Raw genomic sequence first — 22258 nt, 5'->3', positions numbered from 1 at the left:
CTACTACTACTACTACTACTACTACTACTACTACTACTACTACTATTACTGCAACTGCTACTACTATTACTGCAACTACTAGTCTACTACTACTACTACTATTACTGCAACTACTAGTCTACTACTACTACTACTACTACTACTACTACTACTACTACTACTACTAATACTACTACTAGTACTACTACTATTAGTACTGCTTAGCATCCTTCAAGTAATGTATTTAGAATAACTATCGGACGAAAATGCTGATGATAATGAGTTGCTACACAGGAAAACATGCAACAGATATCCAGAAAAGTAGGATAATAAAAATAAACTTTAATATAAACACAATCGGTTCGTAATAGCATTTAAACATCAGTATTCATAATGTTAGAATGTGTGCAGATGTGTGTGTGTGTGTGTGTGTGTAATTCACCTCTTGGTCTGCTCCGGGTCTCTCGAGACAGCCAGCCGTTCCCCTCCGGAAGAGCACAGAGCTCATACTACCGATCTTTGGGTAGGACTGAGACCACTCACACACAACACACCGCGACAACGAGGTCACAACTCCTCGCCTTACGTCGCGTACCTACTCACTGCTAGGTGAACAGGGGCTACACGTGGTTTATAAATGGATGAAGGGCTTTAATAAGGGAGACATTCATAAGGTTTTGTTGGTAAGAGAACCGGGTAGGACACGAAGTAATGGGCTTAAACTGGATAAATTCAGATTCAACAGGGACACAGGCAAAAATTGGTTTTTCAAACAGGGTGGTGGATGAGTGGAATAGGCTTAGCAGTCACGTGGTGAGTGCTAATACAATTGTCACATTCAAAAATAGACGATAAATTCATGGACAGCGATATTAGGTGGGGTTAGATACACGGGAGCTTAGGGTCGAAGGAGCTGCCTCGTACAGGCCTACCGGCCTATTGTAGACTCCTGCGTTCTTATGTTCTTATGTTAACATATCTTCACCCGGTCGGGGAATCGAACCCCGGTCCTTCTGGTTGTGAGGCAGACGCTCTAACCATTGAGCTACTGGGCCGTGTGTGTGTGTGTGTGTGTGTGTGTGTGTGTGTGTGTGTGTAGTGGCTTGTGATTGGTCGGTGCTTTGGGTTGTGTGTCAGCCAACGCGGCTTCGCAGGTGTGCTTCGTCAAGGTGACCGGAACTGACACACAAAAACAAAAACACACACACACACACACACACACACACACACACACACACACACACACACACACACACACACACACACGCTCATGCAGTCTCGCAAAAATATTTCTTTCAAGGATTCATATATATTTAGTATCTCATTTCTTTCATCCTTTCCCATGTTATCTTTCTTTCTCTCTTCATGCACTGATAGTTATTGTTCTTATTTTATTCCGCCGTGGCCTGCCTCGTCTTCTTCGTCACCAGACCTCAAGCCCGGGGTCGTCCCGTGCCCTTAACTGTTTTTAGTTGGTGTTCAGCTTCCCGTGTGTGTTTTTGAGCCTCTCCAACCTTGACTGCGTCGGTAACGAGAGACCGCGTGATGTTTTCAAGAAGGTTGTGACGATGACAGGAAAAACAAGAGGAGGAGGAGGAGCAGAAGTGGGAGTAAGAGGATATAAATGATGAAAAAAAAAAAAAGCTACGCAGAAGATGAGTGATCTAAGACAAAAAGAGAAGGAGGAGGAGGAGGAGGAGGAAAGTGAAAGACAAAAAGACAAGTAAAATGCATCGAGCAAAACAGAAAGCGATCTTCGTAAGACATGGAACATTCCCTTAATTAAGACATCGTGAGGAGAGAGAGAGAGAGAGAGAGAGAGAGAGAGAGAGAGAGAGAGAGAGAGAGAGAGAGAGCATATGTGCGGTGGTGGAATGAATTCCTGACCTTGGACAAGTGCCCGGACGACCTAAGTGTTGCGGGGTGTGGGGTTCAGAAATTCAAAGTGGGCGTACACAAGTGGCTTTGTGCTGCGTGTGGTAGTGACACGGGGGTGTAAAAGCCGCACATTGAGGAGTGACATGGAGTCGGCCGACAGCTGTGCACATTGGCATAAAAGACATGTATATGTTCAGTAGGCTTACGTATACTCCATGTATATTGTAAATTACTGTAATTTTTATATAAGTAGGGTAGTGAGCGTAGGGTCGGTTTTTAGATAGGAAATATACCCAGCATATCTCCTTTAACCGAAAAATACCCTGTAAAAGCTCGAGGCACTATAAATATATATATATATATATATATATATATATATATATATATATATATATATATATATAGAGAGAGAGAGAGAGAGAGAAAGAGAGAGAGAGTCAGTCAGTCAGTGCGCGCGCGCGCGCGTGCGTGCGTGCGTGCGTGCGTATGTGTGTGTGTCTGCTTTAGCAGAAACGTGTATCTATCCACCGTGCATGAAGAGGGAACGTTCATCAACAGTTTCATGCCTTGTGGCGTTGTCTTGTCCTGTTCAGCGGCCGTGAAGCTTGTCTGTATGTCTGTCTGTCCGGCCAGCTGGTGATGGATTGAGGCTGATGGACGTATTTTTACTCATCCCGGTTTTTGTGTGTTTGTGGAGGCCCGTTTGTTCATGTGGGCTGGGCTGTCGTCGTAGTGTTGGTGGTCGGCCTCGGCTCGTTGTTTGCGCGTATGGTAATTTTTTATTTACGACAACGCTTCCGTACTTTACTTCCTATTCTATTCCAAGCCATTGCATAGGAATGACTTTTATCTTTATCGCAGACTTGTTCTTGCTGCACATGTCCTTCGTCATCGTAATTACTTTTATATTGTTTAAGCCTTTTAATAGGATTGAGATGCAATCATCTTTAGCTATGCACCCATTTTCAATCGTTACGTCCTCATTTACTGCAGTTTTATAGTTTTACTGGAAGGGTATTAATGTTGTGTGAGAATGGTCCACCATCGACCTTCATCCCAATCTGTTTCCCTATACTTCTCCCAGATGGTTCCCTCACTTTTTCTTTCCCCCCGTTCCCCCTCCTCTCGCCATATCTTCTTGATCACAGAAGGGAGAGTGAACACTGATTTCTCCTTGTCTAAAGTTTAGTGTTGGTGCTTTATCAATATTCGTCTGTTCCCCGAAAAGGCTGGGGAGGCATGCGTGTGTACCCTGTGACTGGCGTGGGGCTGGCGGAGGGAGGGAGTGAGCAGCAACAAGAACTTGGCATCAGGGTAACGGCGGCCGCAGCATGACTTATAACCCCAAATTCCGAGGTGCCCAGAGTTGCTGTGTTGCTTTATGAAGGGAAGAGGAGGTTCAGGGGAGGGGTGTAGGGAAGGGAGGCAGGAGGAGAGAAGGAAAACGAGAGGAGGGGAGGAGGGAAGAGGCAAGAGGCTGAGGAGCCTGACGATAGTGGGATATTTTCCAATGCCTGTGTGTGTGTGTGTGTGTGTGTGTGTGTGTGTGTGTGTGTGTGTGTTTGCTCTGCGTTTTACTTCTACTTTTATGAGATTATGTTGATCTCCAATAAACCAAATAACTTTTGAATAACACGTAAAATGAAAAAAAGAAGAAAAAAAAAGATAAGCTCTAGTGCGCTCATAAACTCCAATTTATCTCAACAATGTGTTGTGCAAGCGGTGCCCGCCGTACCCGCCTCCAACCCCGCCCCTCCTCAGCCCCCGCACCCCCAGCCAGCAGCAGCCTTGCTCTGTTGTTTGGTATTCCGGTTACTCTTCCAGTTTGTGCTCTTGCTCTTGGGTGAGGGCGAGGGAGAAAGGGAGGGAGGGGTACTTGGTGGTGAGGGACCTGGGGGTGTGGGACTTGAAAGGGGATTTGAGGTGGGACGAACGAGTATTGTAACATACAAGGTGCGTTGTAGAAGGATTTCGGGACACGGTGAGTGACAGTGAGGAAGGGGAGGAGGGACGCCTGGAGATGGGTGGGGAGGGAGGGAGGAGTACGGATAGTCGATGGATGAAAAAGAGAGGAAACATGTAAACGGAAGAACTGGCAACAGAAAATCTGTTGGTTTAAAACAAGGTTACCACTTGTGATGTCATTCGTCAGTAATTAAGCTGCAGAACAGATAAGCCAACGTTAAATTCGCTTCCATCGCAAGTAAATAACGATTGGGTGATTTTTGATAATTTGAAAATTTTGCATTAATGCGGGAAGGTTATTTTACTTGCGGATGAATCACTTCGAGGAAATATACTCCTGCCGATGTATGTACTGTATCGCCTCGTTTGAATTAGTAGACCGTCATTTCTAGTTCACGGCTTAATTTGAGCTCAGAGAACCTGGAATGATCGACGTTACTGAACTTATTCAAGTATTTAAATACCTGTATCTCCCCTTAGTTGTTAAGAGATTAATAGCCTTTACCCTTAATGATGACATTTTTAATAGCGTCGCTACACCCAAGTAATTTCATGTTCTCGTATTCAAAATTGCATCGCGTACTTCATGAGGTCGCATCAACAAGTTGTACAAATATAACATTACTCCCGGCGCCTTACATTCGGAATGCCACGCTATGAACCCAAGCAATGTCTTAGGAAGGAGATGGATGTGGCATGAATGAGGAGGAAAAGGGGAAGAGAAAGTATGAGGATACGTCAGAGATGAGCGAGAGTTGTGCAGGGAAAAGATGGGGTGAAGAGAGAGAGAGAGGAGGGGGTTCATCAAAGACAAGTTTGAAGATGGGGGAGGCAAGGCAGAGGGTGTGGCTTGGGGACGGGGGAAGAAGGGGGACAAGGCAGGCTAGGTTGTTGCCGCACTTCCTCCTCCTCCTCCTCCTCCTCCTCCTTCCTGTTGTCGTCGTCGTCGTCCTTCATCTCCTCCTCCTCATTCTTCTCCTCGCACCTCACACGGCCTGACGAATCGATGTTAACCTTCACACACACACACACACACACACACACACACACACACACACACACAGATCAAGACGATGAAAGTGCTAAAATAAACGTTTCTCCATTTCTTCTGTTTTGTCACACTCATTGAAAGCAGTAAAAAAAGAAAAAGCGTAGATCATTAAGCCGGTGAAGAGGAAGAAAAGAGCGATTAGGCTTCGCAGCACAAACACTTACTTGACCTATACCACAAGGACTTGTCTTACATTTACTGCGCCTCAGCTTCTATTTTAAGCTTCATTCAAGGGGAGGAAATAGAAGAGAGCGCACCAAGGACACACTGGACGGATGGATGGCTCTCGGTGGCATGTGTAGCTCGCGATTATACACCAACCGAGTGGAAACGAGAGGGATGCAACATGTGATACGCAGGCTTAGTGTGTGTGTGTGTGTGTGTGTGTGTGTGTGTGAAGGAATACGGTGGGCGAGAGACGAAGGGGGTTGGGGATAGACAGGCAGAGCAGGTCACAGAGAGAGAAGGGGATGAGGGAAAATGACAAGAGAGAGAGAGAGAGAGAGAGAGAGAGAGAGAGAGAGAGAGAGAGAGAGAGAGAGAGAGAGAGAAATCTGTACTTCACCGCCTTTGTCTTCTGTGCAAGTTGCTGCCGCGCTCACCCAGGAGTACCACGCCATTCACTTATTAGAGCTCAGAATACCCCCCTCTCGATCTAGGTGCTTGTGCTGCCCCATGGCCTCGTAGGGGTCTGGAACCTCATAGACTGTACGGGAAGGGAAACAAAACACGAGCGCGGAAAGCACCCGTCTATCCTCCCCCACAGAAGCAGAAGCCAGTAGAACCATTAAAAGACAACTCCTCCTGCATGTGACCTTTCTTCCCTGCGTCACCCTCGCCAGTGGAAGAAGGGCACGTGAAGATCCACCAGAGACGCACAATTCAATAAGTGCTGAAGGGGACCAAACGAAATGTTGTTATAGATTACAGAGGTGCAAGTGTCGCTCCTGCTGCTCAATTATCCTGCTCCCCATTGCCTTAATTGTTTGTGACTGTATTGTTGAAATGTTTCGTTGATCATTCTACGAGGGTAAATTAATATGTGTAATGAGAGAGAGAGAGAGAGAGAGAGAGAGAGAGAGCAACCGACAGACAGACAGACAGACACAGTAACACACACAGACAGACGGACAAAGACAGACAGAGAGACACAGTTAAGAAATGAAAAGTCACATGATAGCACCTGACAGACTGTTGAGTAATCTGTAGGATTGCCTGTAAGAGGGAAGCCTTAACCTGCCTGTTGGGTGACGGGGGGCGCGGGGCTGTAGTAGGGTGACGGGGGGCGAGGGGCTGTAGTAGGGTGACGGGGGGCGAGGGGCTGTAGTAGGGTGACGGGGGCCACGGGGCTGTAGTAGAGTGACGGGGGGCGAGGGGCTGTAGTAGGGTGACGGGGGCGAGGGGCTGTAGTAGGGTGACGGGGGCAAGGGGCTGTAGTAGGGTGCCGGAGGGCACGGGGCTGTAGTAGGGTGACGGGGGGCGAGGGGCTGTAGTAGGGTGACAGGGGCGAGGGGCTGTAGTAGGGTGACGGGGGGCGAGGGGCTGTAGTAGGGTGACGGGGGGCGAGGGGCTGTAGTAGGGTGACGGAGGGCGAGGGCTGTAGTAGGGTGACGGGGGGCGAGGGGCTGTAGTAGGGTGACGGGGAGGGGCTGTAGTAGGGTGACGGGGGGCGAGGGGCTGTAGTAGGGTGACGGGGGCGGGGCTGGAGTAGGGTGACGGGGGGCGAGGGGCTGTAGGGTGACAGGGCGAGGGCTGTAGTAGGGTGACAGGGGCGAGCACGGGCTGTAGTAGGGTGACAGGGGCACGGGGCTGTAGTAGGGTGACAGGGCACGGGGCTGTAGTAGGGTGACGGGGGGCGAGGGGCTGTAGTAGGGTGACAGGGCGAGGGCTGTAGTAGGGTGACGGGGCGAGGGGCTGTAGTAGGGTGACAGGGGCGAGGGGCTGTAGTAGGGTGACAGGGGCGAGGGGCTGTAGTAGGGTGACAGGGGCGAGGGGCTGTAGTAGGGTGACAGGGGCGAGGGGCTGTAGTAGGGTGACAGGGGCGAGGGGCTGTAGTAGGGTGACAGGGGCGAGGGCTGTAGTAGGGTGACAGGGGCTGGGGCTGTAGTAGGGTGACAGGGGCACGGGGCTGTAGTAGGGTGACGGGGGGCGAGGGGCTGTAGTAGGGTGACGGGGGGCGAGGGGCTGTAGTAGGGTGACGGGGGGCGAGGGGCTGTAGTAGGGTGACGGGGGGCGCGGGGCTGTAGTAGGGTGACGGGGGGCATGGGGCTGTAGTAGGGTGACAGGGGCACAGGGCTGTAGTAGGGTGACAGGGGGCACAGGGGCTATAGTAGGGTGACAGGGGCACAGGGCTGTAGTAGGGTGACAGGGGCACAGGGCTGTAGTAAGATGACAGGGGCACAGGGCTGTAGTAGGGTGACAGGGGCGAGGGGCTGTAGTAGGGTGACAGGGGCGAGGGGCTGTAGTAGGGTGACAGGGCGAGGGCTGTAGTAGGGTGACGGGGGGCGAGGGGCTGTAGTATGGTGACGGGGGGCGAGGGGCTGTAGTAGGGTGACGGGGGGCACGGGGCTGTAGTAGGGTGACGGGGGGCACGGGGCTGTAGTAGGGTGACGGGGGGCGCGGGGCTGTAGTAGGGTGACTGACGGCGAGGGGCTGTAGTAGGGTGACTGAGGGTGATGAGCTATAGTAGGGTGACGGGTGGGCGAGGAGCTGCAGTAGGGTGACGGGGGGGCGAGGGGAAAGCTGGGGTATACTGCCTGGCGAACCGAGCAGCAGCACCCTTCCTGCCCTGCACCGTCCCGCCTTGGTAAAAGAGCCATACATAGGCTGCGCGTGTCATGGGGCGACTGTGAGGGGCATGGCTAATGTGTGTGTGTATGTGTGTGTGTGTGTGTGTGTGTGTGTGTGTGTGTGTGTGTGTGTGTTAAGGGCAGGTTGCGTATGTGAGGGTTTGGAAGTGTGTGTGTGTGTATATATATATATATATATATATATATATATATATATATATATATATATATATATATATATATATATATATATATATATTTATATATATATATATATATTACGGCCATGGAAGGAAGGTGTATAAGGCCAGGGAGTGGGAGGAAAATCAGGGACAATGTTTAATGTCCGTGGAGGGAAGATCACAGTAAGTTATAGTGTGGGTTGAAAAGACTGTAGAAGGCCAAATTAGGTGTGTTGGAGTTAGTGACGGACTGGGGAGGGCTTGTGAGGGTTGAGAAGGTTGTGTTGGGGTCAGGAAAGGAAGATGTGTGGCGTCAGAAGAGTATGGAGAGTATGGAAATGCTGATAGCGTGTCAGGGTCATGGAACTGTTGGGAAGGGTTAGTTAGGGTCGAGAAGGGTGTGGAAGGTCAGGAAAGGTGTGCTGGGGTGAGTGGAGGGTAGGTGGGGGCGCGTGGCCTGCATGTGTTGGGGTGACGGGGTTGGAAAAGAGTGAGGGTCGAGAAGGGTGTGGAAGGTCGGGGAGGGTGTGCTGGGGTCAGGGGCCGGGGCTGGGGCGCGTGGGCTGCATGTGTAATAAAGATGGTGTCGGGGCGGCATGTGTTACCTGACGTCAGAGCCGCCTTGCCCACCTGTGCCTCGGTTGTCTAGGTGTTGTGCCTCGTACGGAACAAGGCCTTGGTGCAGGCAGCCTCCCTGACCTGTCTGTCCCCGTGTCAAGGCCAAAAACTGACCTTATTCACCCTCTAATCTGTCCTTCCACCTTGAGCTGTTTTGAACTCTGAACTTTTTGACCTTGAATAAATTTGAACTTTGGACTTTGCTTTAACTGATTTGAACACTAATTTATTTAAACCTTGAACTGACTCGCCCTTGAAGTGCCTTTGAAATTGGTTGAAATTTGAATTGACGTCGTCACTGCAGCTGCAGTACCGTTCTTTTCCTCCTTAATGTTCATGATTTAAATTCTCAGTTGGCTACATTTTTTTTTCTTCCAAGTCTGTAATTAAGATGTCAGAGCTTCGAACACGGACTAGGAAGATACAAGCATACACGTACGGCTAGACAGTAGTCAATGTATATGAGGCGCACACTCCATACACATGTGAATACTCAATGGTAGGCACTCTTTTATGACTGGGCGGAGCTGTGATCAGGGTGGGATTTTTTTATGTAAGACATCAACTCTGCCTTGTGGGCACTGGTTTCGGTCCTCCTGAAGGTGTGCTGCTTTGTTTGTAGATTGTTTTTCTATATGCAGCTCCACGCCATTCCGCCGGCAGCCTCTTTAGGGGTACTTGGGGTTGATTCTGTCCGTTGGTGGCGCGGCCGGAATTTTATAGTAAACCCAAAATAACAACCAAAAATAATGTCTGCAAGAATCACTGGAAGTGTCGTAGATGAATGACTTCCCAGGAATAGCTGGACACTGAGGAAGAAATTTAGACTATGCAGCCCTCTGTGACGGTCAGTGGAAGCCTGAACGGTCGTGTGTACTAGGAGCTCCAATAGAAATGGCTTCTCTGTTTTACTCGGAGAAACACATGAACAGAGCATTATAATTAAGCGTAGTCCGAGACTAGCATGTGTATAGGGGCTGAGGTCGGTGTTGCACACTGCCCTCTGTGATATAAAAAGGGAGTTACTAACTTATTATTTATATCATTACTTAATTGATCATCCCAGCAACAGCAAATAATAATGTTTGAAGAATTTACTCGTATTTTTAGCGTGTCAGTGGCAACGCTACGCGGGAACTCGATAGCAATACGAGCACTAGAAGAGTAACTCATTATACTTAACTCAGAGATTGTTTTGGCGGTGCGTCGGTCCCTGCGTCCCCTCACCCTCTGGCCGCGGGGCCTGGCTGGCCGGGGTCAACTGGATGACATGACTTGCGGAACGGCGAGGCGGAGTAGCCCGACGGGTGTGTGTGTGTGTGTGTGTGTGTGTGTGTGTGTGTGTGTGTGTGTGTGTGTGTGTTGCAGTGGTGGAGGAGGGCGCATCCCTGAGCCTTGTATATACACTCTGGAGGATCATCTGTGTGTGTGTGTGTGTGTGTGAGTGTGTGTGTGTGTGTGCCCAGTGATTGCTGTGTTTACTGTTTCTCCTTTTTTTTATCTTTAAGCTCATCATTACGAGCCTTACCTCTCCCCATTATACCTTCTCTCCGCAACCGCTCCCTCCCCGTTCCACAGCCTCTGCTTCCCCCGGCCGTCCCCAGCCCCAGCCGCCACACAAACCCGCTGCCGCCTCCTTTCTGCCGCCGCCTCCCCCCTGTACGCCCGGACAGCCCCCGCATCCTTGTATGCCCGGCGCGCGTCCCGAGGGGCGGAGCGGGCGGCGTGTGGTAGTGGCCGGCAGAATTGGCCGCCGCCACACGTGACAAGAATGGGAACGGCCGCTACACTAACGATAATGATGCATTCGGGATGAACAAGAGAAGCGGCTCACTCTGGCCAGCATTACCGCCCCGCGGAACAATGGAAGAAGTAATCAGGATTTCGTAAGATTTATTTTTTGGCATCTGTATGCAGTACAGTTTTGCACTCGAATTCCTGCATGGGTTTGACAGAATCCATCAACTCGGTGGTTGATCGTGGTGGCGTGTAAAGGAGTCACCTTCGGTGCCTTCTAATCCCGCCCCTCGTTCAGACAGATGCACAAATTAACAAGGGGGCCAGAGCTGTGTGTGCACTGGTTGGAAGAACCCTGGGAGTGAGGAGATGCTGCAACTCATGAAATAATAGTGATGCATGATTTATACATGCTTTCAACTTTTCATATTGTTACTGTTTTCGACCATGACTAGCGGGCAGGACGTTGAGCGGCGGATCTTAGTACTATTATGACGTAATTATATTTTAGTCTCAGTTCAGTTTCCTACATTGTTTTCCCCGGGAATGAGAAGTAATTGGGATGATGCGTGTGGATTGGCTAACATAGAGCACGTGTATCATATTGTTAGGTTTCTATCCTTGGCTCGTGTGTAGGCGTTGAGCGGCGTTTCTCTCTAGCCCGTGCAGTACTCCTCCCGGCGGCCAACATTCCCTCCCCTTCCCTCCCGTGTGCCTATGTCAGTAGTATGTTGTGACAAGTTCCAGAAGTGGTCGTTGAACAGCCGTTAGTGTTAAATGGCCTTCCCATCAGGACCTGTGCCACATTAACGACACAAGATGGGCCACGACTTGGGTCATTAAGAGATGCTCGAGCTGAAGCGAAGCACAAGTCTGCCCATGGAGGCGCCTGGGAATCCGAGTCCTGGTCACCATGAGTAAGAGCATAATAGCCCCGGCAGCGGTGTTACATATTCATAATATTTTCTCATATGAATAGTGCCAGTATATCAGGCTTCTGCATTATGCCCATTATCTAAAATTATGAATTACTGATTCTGGTGGTGTGTGCGATCTCGACTTTTAACACAGCAGTGCCTATGATGCTCCTAACCTTCTTCTTATGCATTTTATTGTACAATTGCCTGCAACGACACACCAGCACTGTCTCTCGGTAGAGAAACTTATTTAAAAGAGGAAAATAATTTACAACTTAAATTATAGAGTCAGTTCGTTGCGCAGTGCACACACATCCTCGACTCGCCAAGCCATGCTCCTCCAGCAGGCACTTCACACTCCATTGCCCTGTTACTCCTTCCCTCTCCAAGACATCCCACTCACTCCGTGTTTCGCTGCTCCATGCCACATCCAATCATGCCCTGCTATACTATTTCAGACCTACTTACATCCGTAATACCAGTCACCCCCTTCCACGCCCCACCACTGCCCTGCTGCTCCCCCTCACGCCAAGCCGTCCCACTCCACCCCATGTTTTACACGCCCCGCCACTCCCTCCTCAGTGCTGCGTCACAGGTTGTCTCTGCGCTGTGAGGACAATGTCACGGCAACAACACGGCAGACAATGCATCAGACACGGTGCTTATGCTGAGTGACAAGGTGTTGCGGGAAGCACTGGGAGGCGCCGCTCGTCAGACACCCGCACACCATGACAGACGGGGCGTTTTGAAGGGAGTTCTGTGTTGTGGTCTTATCGTGTTATACCAGCCATGCAGCGAGGAGCCTTTTGTCCAATGCTTCGCCTTTCACGGGGAGGGAGGCGAGGAGATGTGACTTGTATTGCTTGATGCTTGTTTGTTCTTGCCTCCTGCAGTTTGCTTTGCTTTGCGTCTTGTTTCTTGTTGCTAAGCTGCAGATGGACGCCAGCTGCCTCCATCACCGCTGCCAAGACTGTTACCACCACTATTGTTAGCATCGCAGCTATTACCACCATCCCCTCCCCACCATCATACCAACCAACACTAAGTCACCATGGTCACGTTCTCTATTCCCGTCACTGCCATCACATCCATGCACCCCAAGTACGAATAATTTCTCCTATTGCCAAAGTTACTTCTAGCACGATCACCACACTCTTCGTCGTTGAAATAACAGTATTTTGCCCTCTTTGCAATTCACTGCAACCACCATCACCACCACCACCACCACCACCTGGGTCGTTGCACCATTGTATATCATCAGTGAAGCACTGTGTTGTTCTTTCATTTTCTTTTCTTCTGCTGCACTTTCAGGTCGTTTTCTTGCCCTTGACTTCATCCTCGCCGCCACTTTTGCTTCTTCATTCTTTTTGCATTACTCTTTATGTTCACTCCCTCCCCTTATTCCCTCCCGTCAAGTTTCATTCTCATCCCCCCGTCTTTCCCCTTCACCTTCCCTTCCATCCTCACTGCCTCTGCTGCTGGTTGTCAAAGGGTTTTCAGCCCCGAGTTGCGTTCTTTGTAGCAGCGGCTGCGTCCCTCGTGTGTGTGTGTGTGTGTGTGTGTGTGTGTGTGTGTGTGTGTGTGTCCAAACCAGCTACCCCCAGAAACCTTTCAGCTACTTACTTATCTGAACGACTTTGTGAACCTTTCATGGACGCTCTTCGGGGCACAATACGTGTGGGGCCAACAAGGGACACGCCCGGGGAATGCGTGAAAGGGAAGCTTCCTCTATAGAAATACAGGGAGAAGAGGGGGCGAAGAAACAGCAAGGGGATGTAGTGGATGAAGTGGAAAATATAGTGGAAAAGTATGATGATTAGAGGATGGGAAAGAAGAAAAGGAGGAGGAGGAGGAGGAGGAGAAGAATTAAGTGAGAAGTTAAATGAAAAAAAATGAGGCACAGGAGAAGTAGCAGCAAGAAGGGAAGGAAACAGATCGCCTGGTAATGATCACAAGGGAAGGGAGGCGGACCGTGTGGTGATGGTGGTGACAAGGATGAAATATTAGACCAGCAATAAAAAAGTTCGTTCGTCGCGGGAGACTACTTGTGGGGCGCAGTGATACAAGACACGGGAGAAAGGGGGAGGTACAGGGGTGTGTTAGTTTTTAGGATGCCAGGGAATGGGGGTTGGAGGCAAGTCGGGGGAAGGGTTAGGGATGGGGAATATAGGAGAGCTTGGGAAAGGAGTAGCGGAACGAATGAGGAGAGTAGAGGTTTGGTCGTTTAGATTATAGGCAGGCGGATAAATGAGGATAGAGGAAGGAAAGGGGAGGATTTGAGCTGATCTAAGCTGTGGAGTGACAGGGTGAACAGGCGGGAGGAGAAGAGGGGAACATAGAGATTGGGGAATGAAGTAAGAGGATTTTCAAGATTACAGGGAAAGTAAGGTTGGGGGGTTCTAAGGCATTCGTGATAGATAGAGAGGCGTGGAGGGAAAAGTTAAGGAGGTGATAGAACAGCGGGTTGAAGGAGAAGACTGGGGAAGGTGTTACAAGATGGGAGAGCTGGGCGCAGGCCGGTTCTTGGAAGACAGGGTAAGGAAAGGGTGTGAGAGAGAGAGAGAGAGAGAGAGAGAGAGAGAGAGAGAGAGAGAGAGAGAGAGAGAGAGAGAGAGAGAGAGAGAGAGAGAGAGAGAGAGAGAGAGAGAGAGAGGTAGTGGTTTCAGAGTGAGGTAGGAGAGGAAGGGGGCGGCGTACCGGTTGTGGCTGTCGGTGAAAGCAACGTCAACAGTCGTGTCGCTCACTGTGGTTATTGCAGCGACACATGTCCTAAAGGTGGCAGGCGTTGGCGGCGGGAAGACAGCTGTGGACACGTGTGGCTCGCCGGACACCTGGGGCGGAGCACACACTGTGGGGCTCAGGGAAAGGCAGTGCTGGGAGAATGTGACAAAAGGTTGAGTAAGGAGAAATAACTTAGTTAAAGGGCCCGGTCACAGCTGAGTCAGAGACAATGGGTGAATTGTAGAGATTTTGGGCTGTTAGGTATTTTGTATACATTTTCATTGCAGTTGATTATAACTGTGACGAAAGATTGAGCAAAGTGAAAGAATGAATGAAAGAAAGAATGAATGAATGAAAGTAATGAGGGTTGGGCTCGGCGGAGTATACGAGAATGTAAGAACTAAGATTTCTAGACTGTCCCGGATGTTGAACATATTTTTTTTCTTCATATTTTTACAATCAGTGTAAAACATAACTTTGTTTATCTTTCACAGGCTAAAGTACTGGCGGCTGGATAGACTGAGCATGAGAAAATGAAAGAAATATAACAAACACAATAACTTTGGGAACACCTTTTCCACTTAGATTTTTTTTTCATATTAACTTAAAGACGTGTTGTCTCACTGAGTAAACTAATAGAGGCTGGAGTTACTAAATAACAACAACAAAAAGACTTAGACTCTTACTTATATTGTCTTATTCTCTTTTATCTAGGTGCATTTTATTGCAACTGATAAAAACTTAGCTTTGTGTTCCTTCATTGAGTGAGTAATGGAATCTGGGAACGGCTGCGCACGAACGAATGTAAGAAAAAAATAGTTGACTGTTAGGTATTTTGTTCTTTTTATCAAGAATTTCATCGCCGTTGATACAAACTTGGCGTCGTGTTCCTTCAGATAAGATTTTTAGGAGGAGCTTCTATAAACTAACCTGTGGCTCATATTTTCCGGCTGTACCACAAGTGTATCTCTTAAATAAGCCCGTTGGCCATGGAGTGCTTTATAAAGACGTGTTTATCTGATGCACAACAGCTTTACGACACGCCCGTAAAGCAATAAGGACGAGCTCGTAAAACACAGATATCATCAGACGCCTTTCTCGGGAGGGCAACTTCGGGCAGTGTTTTCTTTTTTCCTTTGTCGAAAATACTTGTTTTAATTCGAACTGAAAATTCATTAGAGTATTTTTTTGTTTGTGTTAGAGGTTTAAAACTTACTAAAAAATACCAACTACAAAAATAACTACTCCATTATTTACTGTCATTATTAGTCTAACCCTGCTGCCATCTTCTCGCATCATCATCATCATCATCATCATCACCACCATCATAACCTTCAATATCATCAAGATCATGACTATTTCTAACCATCAAGTACGTAACAATAACTTGTTATTTTCTCTTTTTCTTAAATGCCTTTCCCAGCAATCCATGCTGAACTTTTATATGCTGGGTCGGTGTGAGTTATATCATCGTCATCATCATCAACAACAACAACAACAACAACAACAACAATAAAGTACCTGTGTATTGCGCTTCTGTGGATATCTATTGTAGGAAGCGTTGTTGTTGCTTAAACGAAAATCCTGTATGTGAGCTGTTCTGGGTCATATATAAAAGTTTCCTCGGCGTGATGTCGTCCATTACTCCGTCCAGGGAAAGTTAGGGCAGACCATCCTCGGGGGAGCGGAGCGGCTGGTATTAATTACCAGCTCAGTGACACCTTTTTTTACTTACCAACTATAATACCCGCCGCCCGTCCGTCCTCCCTCCCGCCTGGCAGATGGTGGCCGGCAGGAGCACCAACACCTTCCTCTTTTGTACTGAATCGAGATCACTATTACACAGCACCTGATATGTTTATGAGACATCCACGTGGGGTCTTGGGTGCAGGGGTGAGCACTGTGTTCTCTGGCTGATTTATGCATGGGACTCTGACGAACATCAAGGAGACTTACCTGTCGCTTCCTGGAAAGAAATAGGTGAACCATTCAGTGTAGTACTCGGCAAGGATAAATGGTGCCTCCTAATTTTCCGTTATTACGTTTTAGAGACTCATTCATCCAGCGTCCTACTTAGTAATGAAATAGACGCATGCATGGCGTGCGTACGTAGTTGTTTAGATAAATGGATGCAGTTTAAGCCGTCATGGTAACAAAGCTATATACTCCGGCACTTTGAACAAAATTGCTTCTTTATTCGTTTATTGATGTTACAAAGGAACGCGTCCACGCCAGCCATTCTCCTCCTCTTCCTCAACCTCCTCCTCCATCTACCAACACCTCACATAACGTATCCTGCCATTAACCTTAGCCCACAAGTTGACCCCACCCCAGCAGCTTTTAGCAGACCCTTAACACCTGCCAGCCACATTCCCTCCACGAAAGATTTACCTACTAAGAACACAAACAATGACAAACAAGACAGAAGGTTTCCCCTCGCTGCCTCCCTCGACCCGCCTCCTTCCCCTCCTCGCGAACCTCAGCCGCTGGGTCGCCAGATATCGATTCCTTTGATGATTTATGATGCTTTTTGTTTGTTTGTTTGCTTGCGTGAGTTTTCGTCGTATCATTTATAACACATAGATTGTCCCGTCCCCTCGTTGTATGTGTGTGTGTGTGTGTGTATGTGTGTGTGTGTGTGTGTGTGTGTGTGTGTGTGTGTGTGTGTGATGATATATTAGCTTCCCTCGTATCACCAGTGCAAACTCGCTTCCTTCGCATCGAGTACAGTAGCGAAGGAGTTTCGTGTTTGCACTCAAGGGTAGCCGCGAGCGTTCCCCCTTTGTCATTATTTTTACAGTTTGTCGCAATGGTTTCCCCTGTTCACCGGTTTCCCGTGCTTGCGGCTTCCTTTCTTAACCTTCAACCATTTTCCTCTGTCAGACTCATTATTTTCTCTTCCCGGATCAGGAAACGTTATGAAGGGAATGTTTTCAAGTCAGTCACGGCTGATATGACGGTCGATACGAAATGAGGCGCTCGGTGTTATGTGCGTTATTTGACGAGATTCGGCTCTGTAATAAGGGAGGGAAGTGAGTGAGGATGTGTTGTGGTTGGGCTGATTGGGTGGTGCGGTCTTTGCGGTGGCGTGGTGAAAGGTTGGGGAGCTGTACCGTCCCCGCGCTGTGTCGTGAGGGAGGCGAGCAAAGGATCCACTGTAGTCTTGTTTTCGTTCGTCTGGAGCTGCGACGAGAAAATATTATGTACGGACCAAAAAATCCCTTGTTGGGTGGGATATATTTGTCGGTGTGTACCATGGAGGTGTGTACCATCCGTTCCAATTCGTACAGATACCAGGGGGAAAAAAATACATCTGTAGAATATTCACCTGAGATAAAAAATAAAAAAAACTTTGCTAAATAATAATGCTTGTTTATCAACCTTTCTTTCGACACTAGTTCACTTTTTTTTTAATTCAGCAACATTTTCGTGAGTATTTTATGCTACTGATGCGAGTGCTAATGTAAGAGGTGCTTGCAAATTGGTGAAAATAACCTCCCCAAAGCGGTGACGTGGTGCAGAGAAAAAAGCGAACACATGATGAGAGGCTTTGCGTGCATGTGAAAATACGACGGAACTCTCTTTCTATCCATCTATCCATCTCTATCTATCTATATATCTATATCTATCTTTCCTTATTTACATCTAACAATATATATCAATTTAGCTATCTATCTATTTAGCAATCAATCTATCTATCTAACTATCTATCAATATCTGTATTCACCTATTTAATTATACACGTATCTATCCATCCATCCATTCATCTATCTATCTATCTATCTATATGTATAATATATATATATATATATATATATATATATATATATATATATATATATATATATATATATATATATATATATATATATATATATATATATATACACATATGTATATAAGTTTTTTTTTTTTAGAAGTGATGCATATTTCAATAAGATAGAGGAGGTTCATTTTTCCTGCTCACTCAACCTTGAAAGAAAAAAAAATCATGAAACAAATTGAGTCATGTTTCTGCTAACTTCTGGGCGCCACACATGACCAACCTTCTCAGTCTTGTTAGAAAACTCAGTTGTTGTTTTTATCTCGGGCAATTCACGCTTCGTTTGTGTCCAGCACTGCCATCACTGTCTGCTGCAGAGGTGAAGAAAAGTTGTGTCGCCGAAAGAATGGCAAACACTTTTATAATAAAATTCAGGGAGAAGAATCAATACTTCGGTGATGAAAGCAAAATAGGGAAATGAATCACTACGTCGGTGACGAACCGAATTCTAGAGAAAAACAGTTTTGCTTCAATAAGGAAAAAAAAAAACATTTCGGGGGACATAATCGCTATTTCGAAATCTCATTGGCTAGTCTGTCGCAGGGTTGTTGTGCTCCGCGGCGGAGGCACCGGCGTTGTGGCTCACCTTGTTGCTCGCCGGTCGGTGGTCAGCGGCCAGGCAGCAGAGCAACGACGTGGATCAGGTGTTAAGGAGAATGACTCACCAGGAAGCATAGGAATCGCTGCTGAAAGGCTTTGGCCCATTAGTTGACCGGCGGCAGACCCCTCGCTGGTTGGCCCTCCCTTCCACCCCTCGCTGCGGCCCACCATCACCACCCAGGCTCATGAGGTGCTTTTTTTCAACGACTCTTTTCCGCGTTTTCCCGGGCTGCAGCGAATCGAGAAGGTCTTTGATGCACGCTGTTCACGACGCGATAATGGCAGTGTTGTTTTTGTTGGAATGAGGAATATGAAGTAACTAAGACCATCTTCTATAAGAGATGCTGGAACATTTGCTTTGTTTTTATATAAGTAATCTCGTTGACTCCGTTTGGGAACTTAGATATTTATAATACTGATAACTTGTATGAATTTCATATTGAATATTCAACACGTAAGAAGCTTAGCTTGGCTGACTTCAGCAAACAGAAAACGGACTTTTGTAACGAATAGCGAACGATCATGCCCACACAGCACAGCTTCAGAGGGATAGAACGAACATATTGTCATCGCTGAGGTTATGCACTATATGCAGAATCTAGCTTGAGAAAGATGTTTTGCAGTCGTTGGTGCCAATAAGCGGCGGCTACATCAGTCCACGAGTAAATGCGCCTCGTTGTCAGCTCTGGAGTCACTGAGTCCTCCAGTGAGCCGTGGAGTCAACAACCACCGCGTGCCGACTGATTGCATCGCCGGCCCTCAGACTGGCGACCCCCCGACGTCTCCACCCTTTGCGGAGTGTCTTGGCGGCTCGGCTGGTCATTGCATCACACACAGTGCTCCCAGAACGTCCTTAAAATTTATATACTATATTCGTTATATTTGTCATGTTATTCGTACAGGAAAAGTCTCATTTATTCTCACGAACCACAAATGATCATTTTCGGCATCTTCCTCTGCCTCTTATTCGAAGGAGTCAAACAAATACATCAAACTAATTGTAACGTGCAAGCAGCACGTAGCGGATTTTTATTTTGTGTTCATCATGACTTGTTGTCTGCATACTGCAGAAAAGTTTATTGCTGTAGCATGTACATTTTGGTCGTGGCACTTGTCTTGAATCATACGTAACAAAAATGGGCATTTTCTTATGCCATACATAGCAGGTTTTGCGTCATTGCCATAGATTTGGTGTTTATTTGCATATTTCCTTTGACTTGCATCCAATGATCTTCGAGTAAGTAGAAAGAAAGGAGCTACAAGAGTTGATGACTATAGTCTGTTTTGCTAGGATATTACAGGCGGCCACATCTCCTCATGCATTTCAATTTTGACTGGCCAAGTGGCAGCCAATCACCGCGCTGGAAAAGTTAAGTTTGGTTGGCCCAGGAAGCTCGCTCTGCTCCCACCCTGCCTTGCAGTGCTACATGATGCATGGAAAAAAATGTCTTTACACCTCAATACCACCATGAAATATTAACTTGACGCTATTTCGCTATAGTGAACATGTACAGTGCCTAAACTGTCAGAGATTATGATGAGGTAAAATAAAATAGCCATAAGTACACTGTTAACGTGGATATAGATAGGAATATAAACTTGTTTTCATCGCTTAGAAAAAAATGTCTTCACACATGATATCTTCACTTCACACATGATATCTTCAAGAAAAAAAAATAGTCGTCCTGCGTTACAGAATAAATATTATAGATAATGACTCAAGGGTAGCAATGCTACTAAGAAAATACAGGTAGACCTTGTAGTATTGCAGATATTATCCGAAAACTAAGAACATTACATAGAGTCGCGACGCCAGCGGCCAAGGCAGAAGCAAACTGACGGGTTCTGCGCTGTGATTGGCTGCCACGGAGCTAATCAAATTTAAGTGAAAAAAGAGGAGGCGTGGCTGCTGTAATATCTTATTGAAACAGGCTATACATTGGCTGAGGCAGGTGAAAGAAGGCGACCGACGGAGTATGAATTAATAAGCATAAATGTCCAAAGGTGAGAACGGTTGTTAACGGAAAAGCCTTAACACACAGGTGCGCCATTTCAACTATCTGGATAGTTTGACAACATAAGAAGGAGGAAGAGAAAGGTGAATTAATAAAAGAACTCCAATTAATAAAAATCAGTTGTGAAAGAAGTTTAGTCACTAAAAAAAAGTTGCCGATACCCACGTAAGAAAGGGTTCGTGCTGTGCTACATCTGAACACTTATAATTATGAATCCCAGACGTGGATTATTAGCAGGGAAGCAGCAAAAAGGATGTAGGCGGTTGAAATATGGCTACGTTAAATGATACGAGGGTGCCGTGCTGCCGTGGAAGGCCAATGAAGAAATGGAAATGTGAACGTTGATGACCCTGACCAATGAGACAGGCTCGTTTTGCAGGACTTGTGTTTAGCGAGCAACAGCTGGGAAGTGTACGTTTGGCCGGGGAAATAAAGGGAAGAAGACACAGGAAGACCGCGACAGAAATATATAGACGAACTGGTTACAACAGTGGAGGGAAGAAAAGCACCGGCTAATTTGACTAGAAGAGCAGTGAGCGTAAAATAAGGGCGTTCTAAGGTGTCCAACGCCCATGTGGATACGGCGCTTTGGTAAGGTTAGGTAATTAGGGCCCATATTCTCAGACACTCGGCTCGGACAACAAATATTTCCCAAGGCCATAAAAGAGATTAGTCAGGTTCTCACGAGTGTTTTCCACATTCATGGTGCAGAAACCTTGTCAAAATATTACTAGGCTCACAAAACTACCCATGGATATACCCACAACCTCTACGAAAGTCTTATCAAATGTGAGCGTGTAAGCCCCGATATGTTTGAAAATATGACCCAGGAACTCGCGTCGTTAACTATCACAGTTTCCAATATTTGCGATTCGCTTTGAGTTACCGCCTTAGATTCACCGTCTGCATGCTGCCTTGTTCCCTCCGCCTCCTTTGCAATGACACTGGATATAGCATGACCACTCGTCCTTAAATGCAGAAGTGATCAGTGTGTGTTAGTGTGTTCATCAGATTATACAGGAGACGGTTCAGGTCACCGGGTCATCGCCTCTGCTGTACACTGCCTCTGTCTCTTGATGCATCGCTTCTCGCCGTCTGTTGTCTTGTTTCCTTTGAGCCACTTCCAATATTCCCCGGCTTTAGCCATGCCACTCGTGCAATACTCACATCCCTTTTTCTTGCCACTAACATCCTCCCCCTTCCTTCCCTTCCCCCATTGTTATACCTTTTGCCTCACTGCTGTCGCCCGTTGACTCCATTTCTATGAAGTGTGAGAGTTTGTTCTGCGTTCCTCCTCGTCCCTCCCTTCCGTTTCATGTCTCTTTTTTCCATGTGTGTGCATAGTTTGGAGGGTTTGCCTGTATACCTGTATATATATATTTTTCTGTTAGTGAGTGTTTTTTGTTGCAGGATTAATTTAATTCTTCTCGTTTGGTGTTTTATTTGATTCAATTGCCCTCGCATCTTTGTCGGTGTTCTTTTCTTATTTATTTTTATTTTTCGTTTTTTTTCTTATATCTTTTTCTTTCTGTTTCGTGTGAATTTTATTTTGCAACCGACTAGCCTTTCACTTTGAACATATGACGCTTTTTTTTTTCTTTACTAGTGTTGGCTTTAACTCTCTCTCTCTCTCTCTCTCTCTCTCTCTCTCTCTCTCTCTCTCTCTCTCTCTCTCTCTCTCTCTCTCTCTCTCTCTCTCTCTCTCTCTCTCTCTCTCTCTCTCTCTCTCTCTCTCTCGTCTTTCATGTTAATTGAGGAACCTCCATTTTTGCTCTTTACACCATTTTCCTTCTTTCCCTTCTTTCAATAGTCCTTCCTCCCTCAGGCATCCTTTACCTTGAACCTTTGCCCCATCTTTCCTTTACCTTACTCTTTTCCCCACTAGTAGGAGAGAGAAGGACCTGATGGAATGGAAAGAAGGGGAAAGGTGCTACAACCCGTATCTCCGTCGTCATTTCCTTACCTTGCCCTCTCTCCTCCTTC

At 47.1% G+C, this 22258-nt stretch overlaps 1 protein-coding gene across 1 annotated transcript in view; it reads left to right on the top strand.

The window, feature by feature from the left end:
- The first annotated feature begins 3096 nt into the window (after nucleotides 1-3096).
- The window catches only part of LOC126996362 (uncharacterized), a 44704-nt gene continuing 25542 nt past the window's right edge, over nucleotides 3097-22258 (top strand). The window contains exons 1-2 of the mRNA XM_050856735.1: nucleotides 3097-3171; nucleotides 10041-10148. Coding sequence (XP_050712692.1) covers nucleotides 3097-3171; nucleotides 10041-10148 — 183 coding nt within the window. The remainder of the gene's footprint in view (nucleotides 3172-10040; nucleotides 10149-22258) is intronic.

The sequence above is a fragment of the Eriocheir sinensis genome, chromosome 10 (genome assembly GCF_024679095.1).
Source record: "Eriocheir sinensis breed Jianghai 21 chromosome 10, ASM2467909v1, whole genome shotgun sequence".
NCBI classification, from domain to species: domain Eukaryota; kingdom Metazoa; phylum Arthropoda; class Malacostraca; order Decapoda; family Varunidae; genus Eriocheir; species Eriocheir sinensis.
Note: the sequence above shows the minus strand (reverse complement) of the source record. Positions and strands in the feature narration are given on the sequence as shown.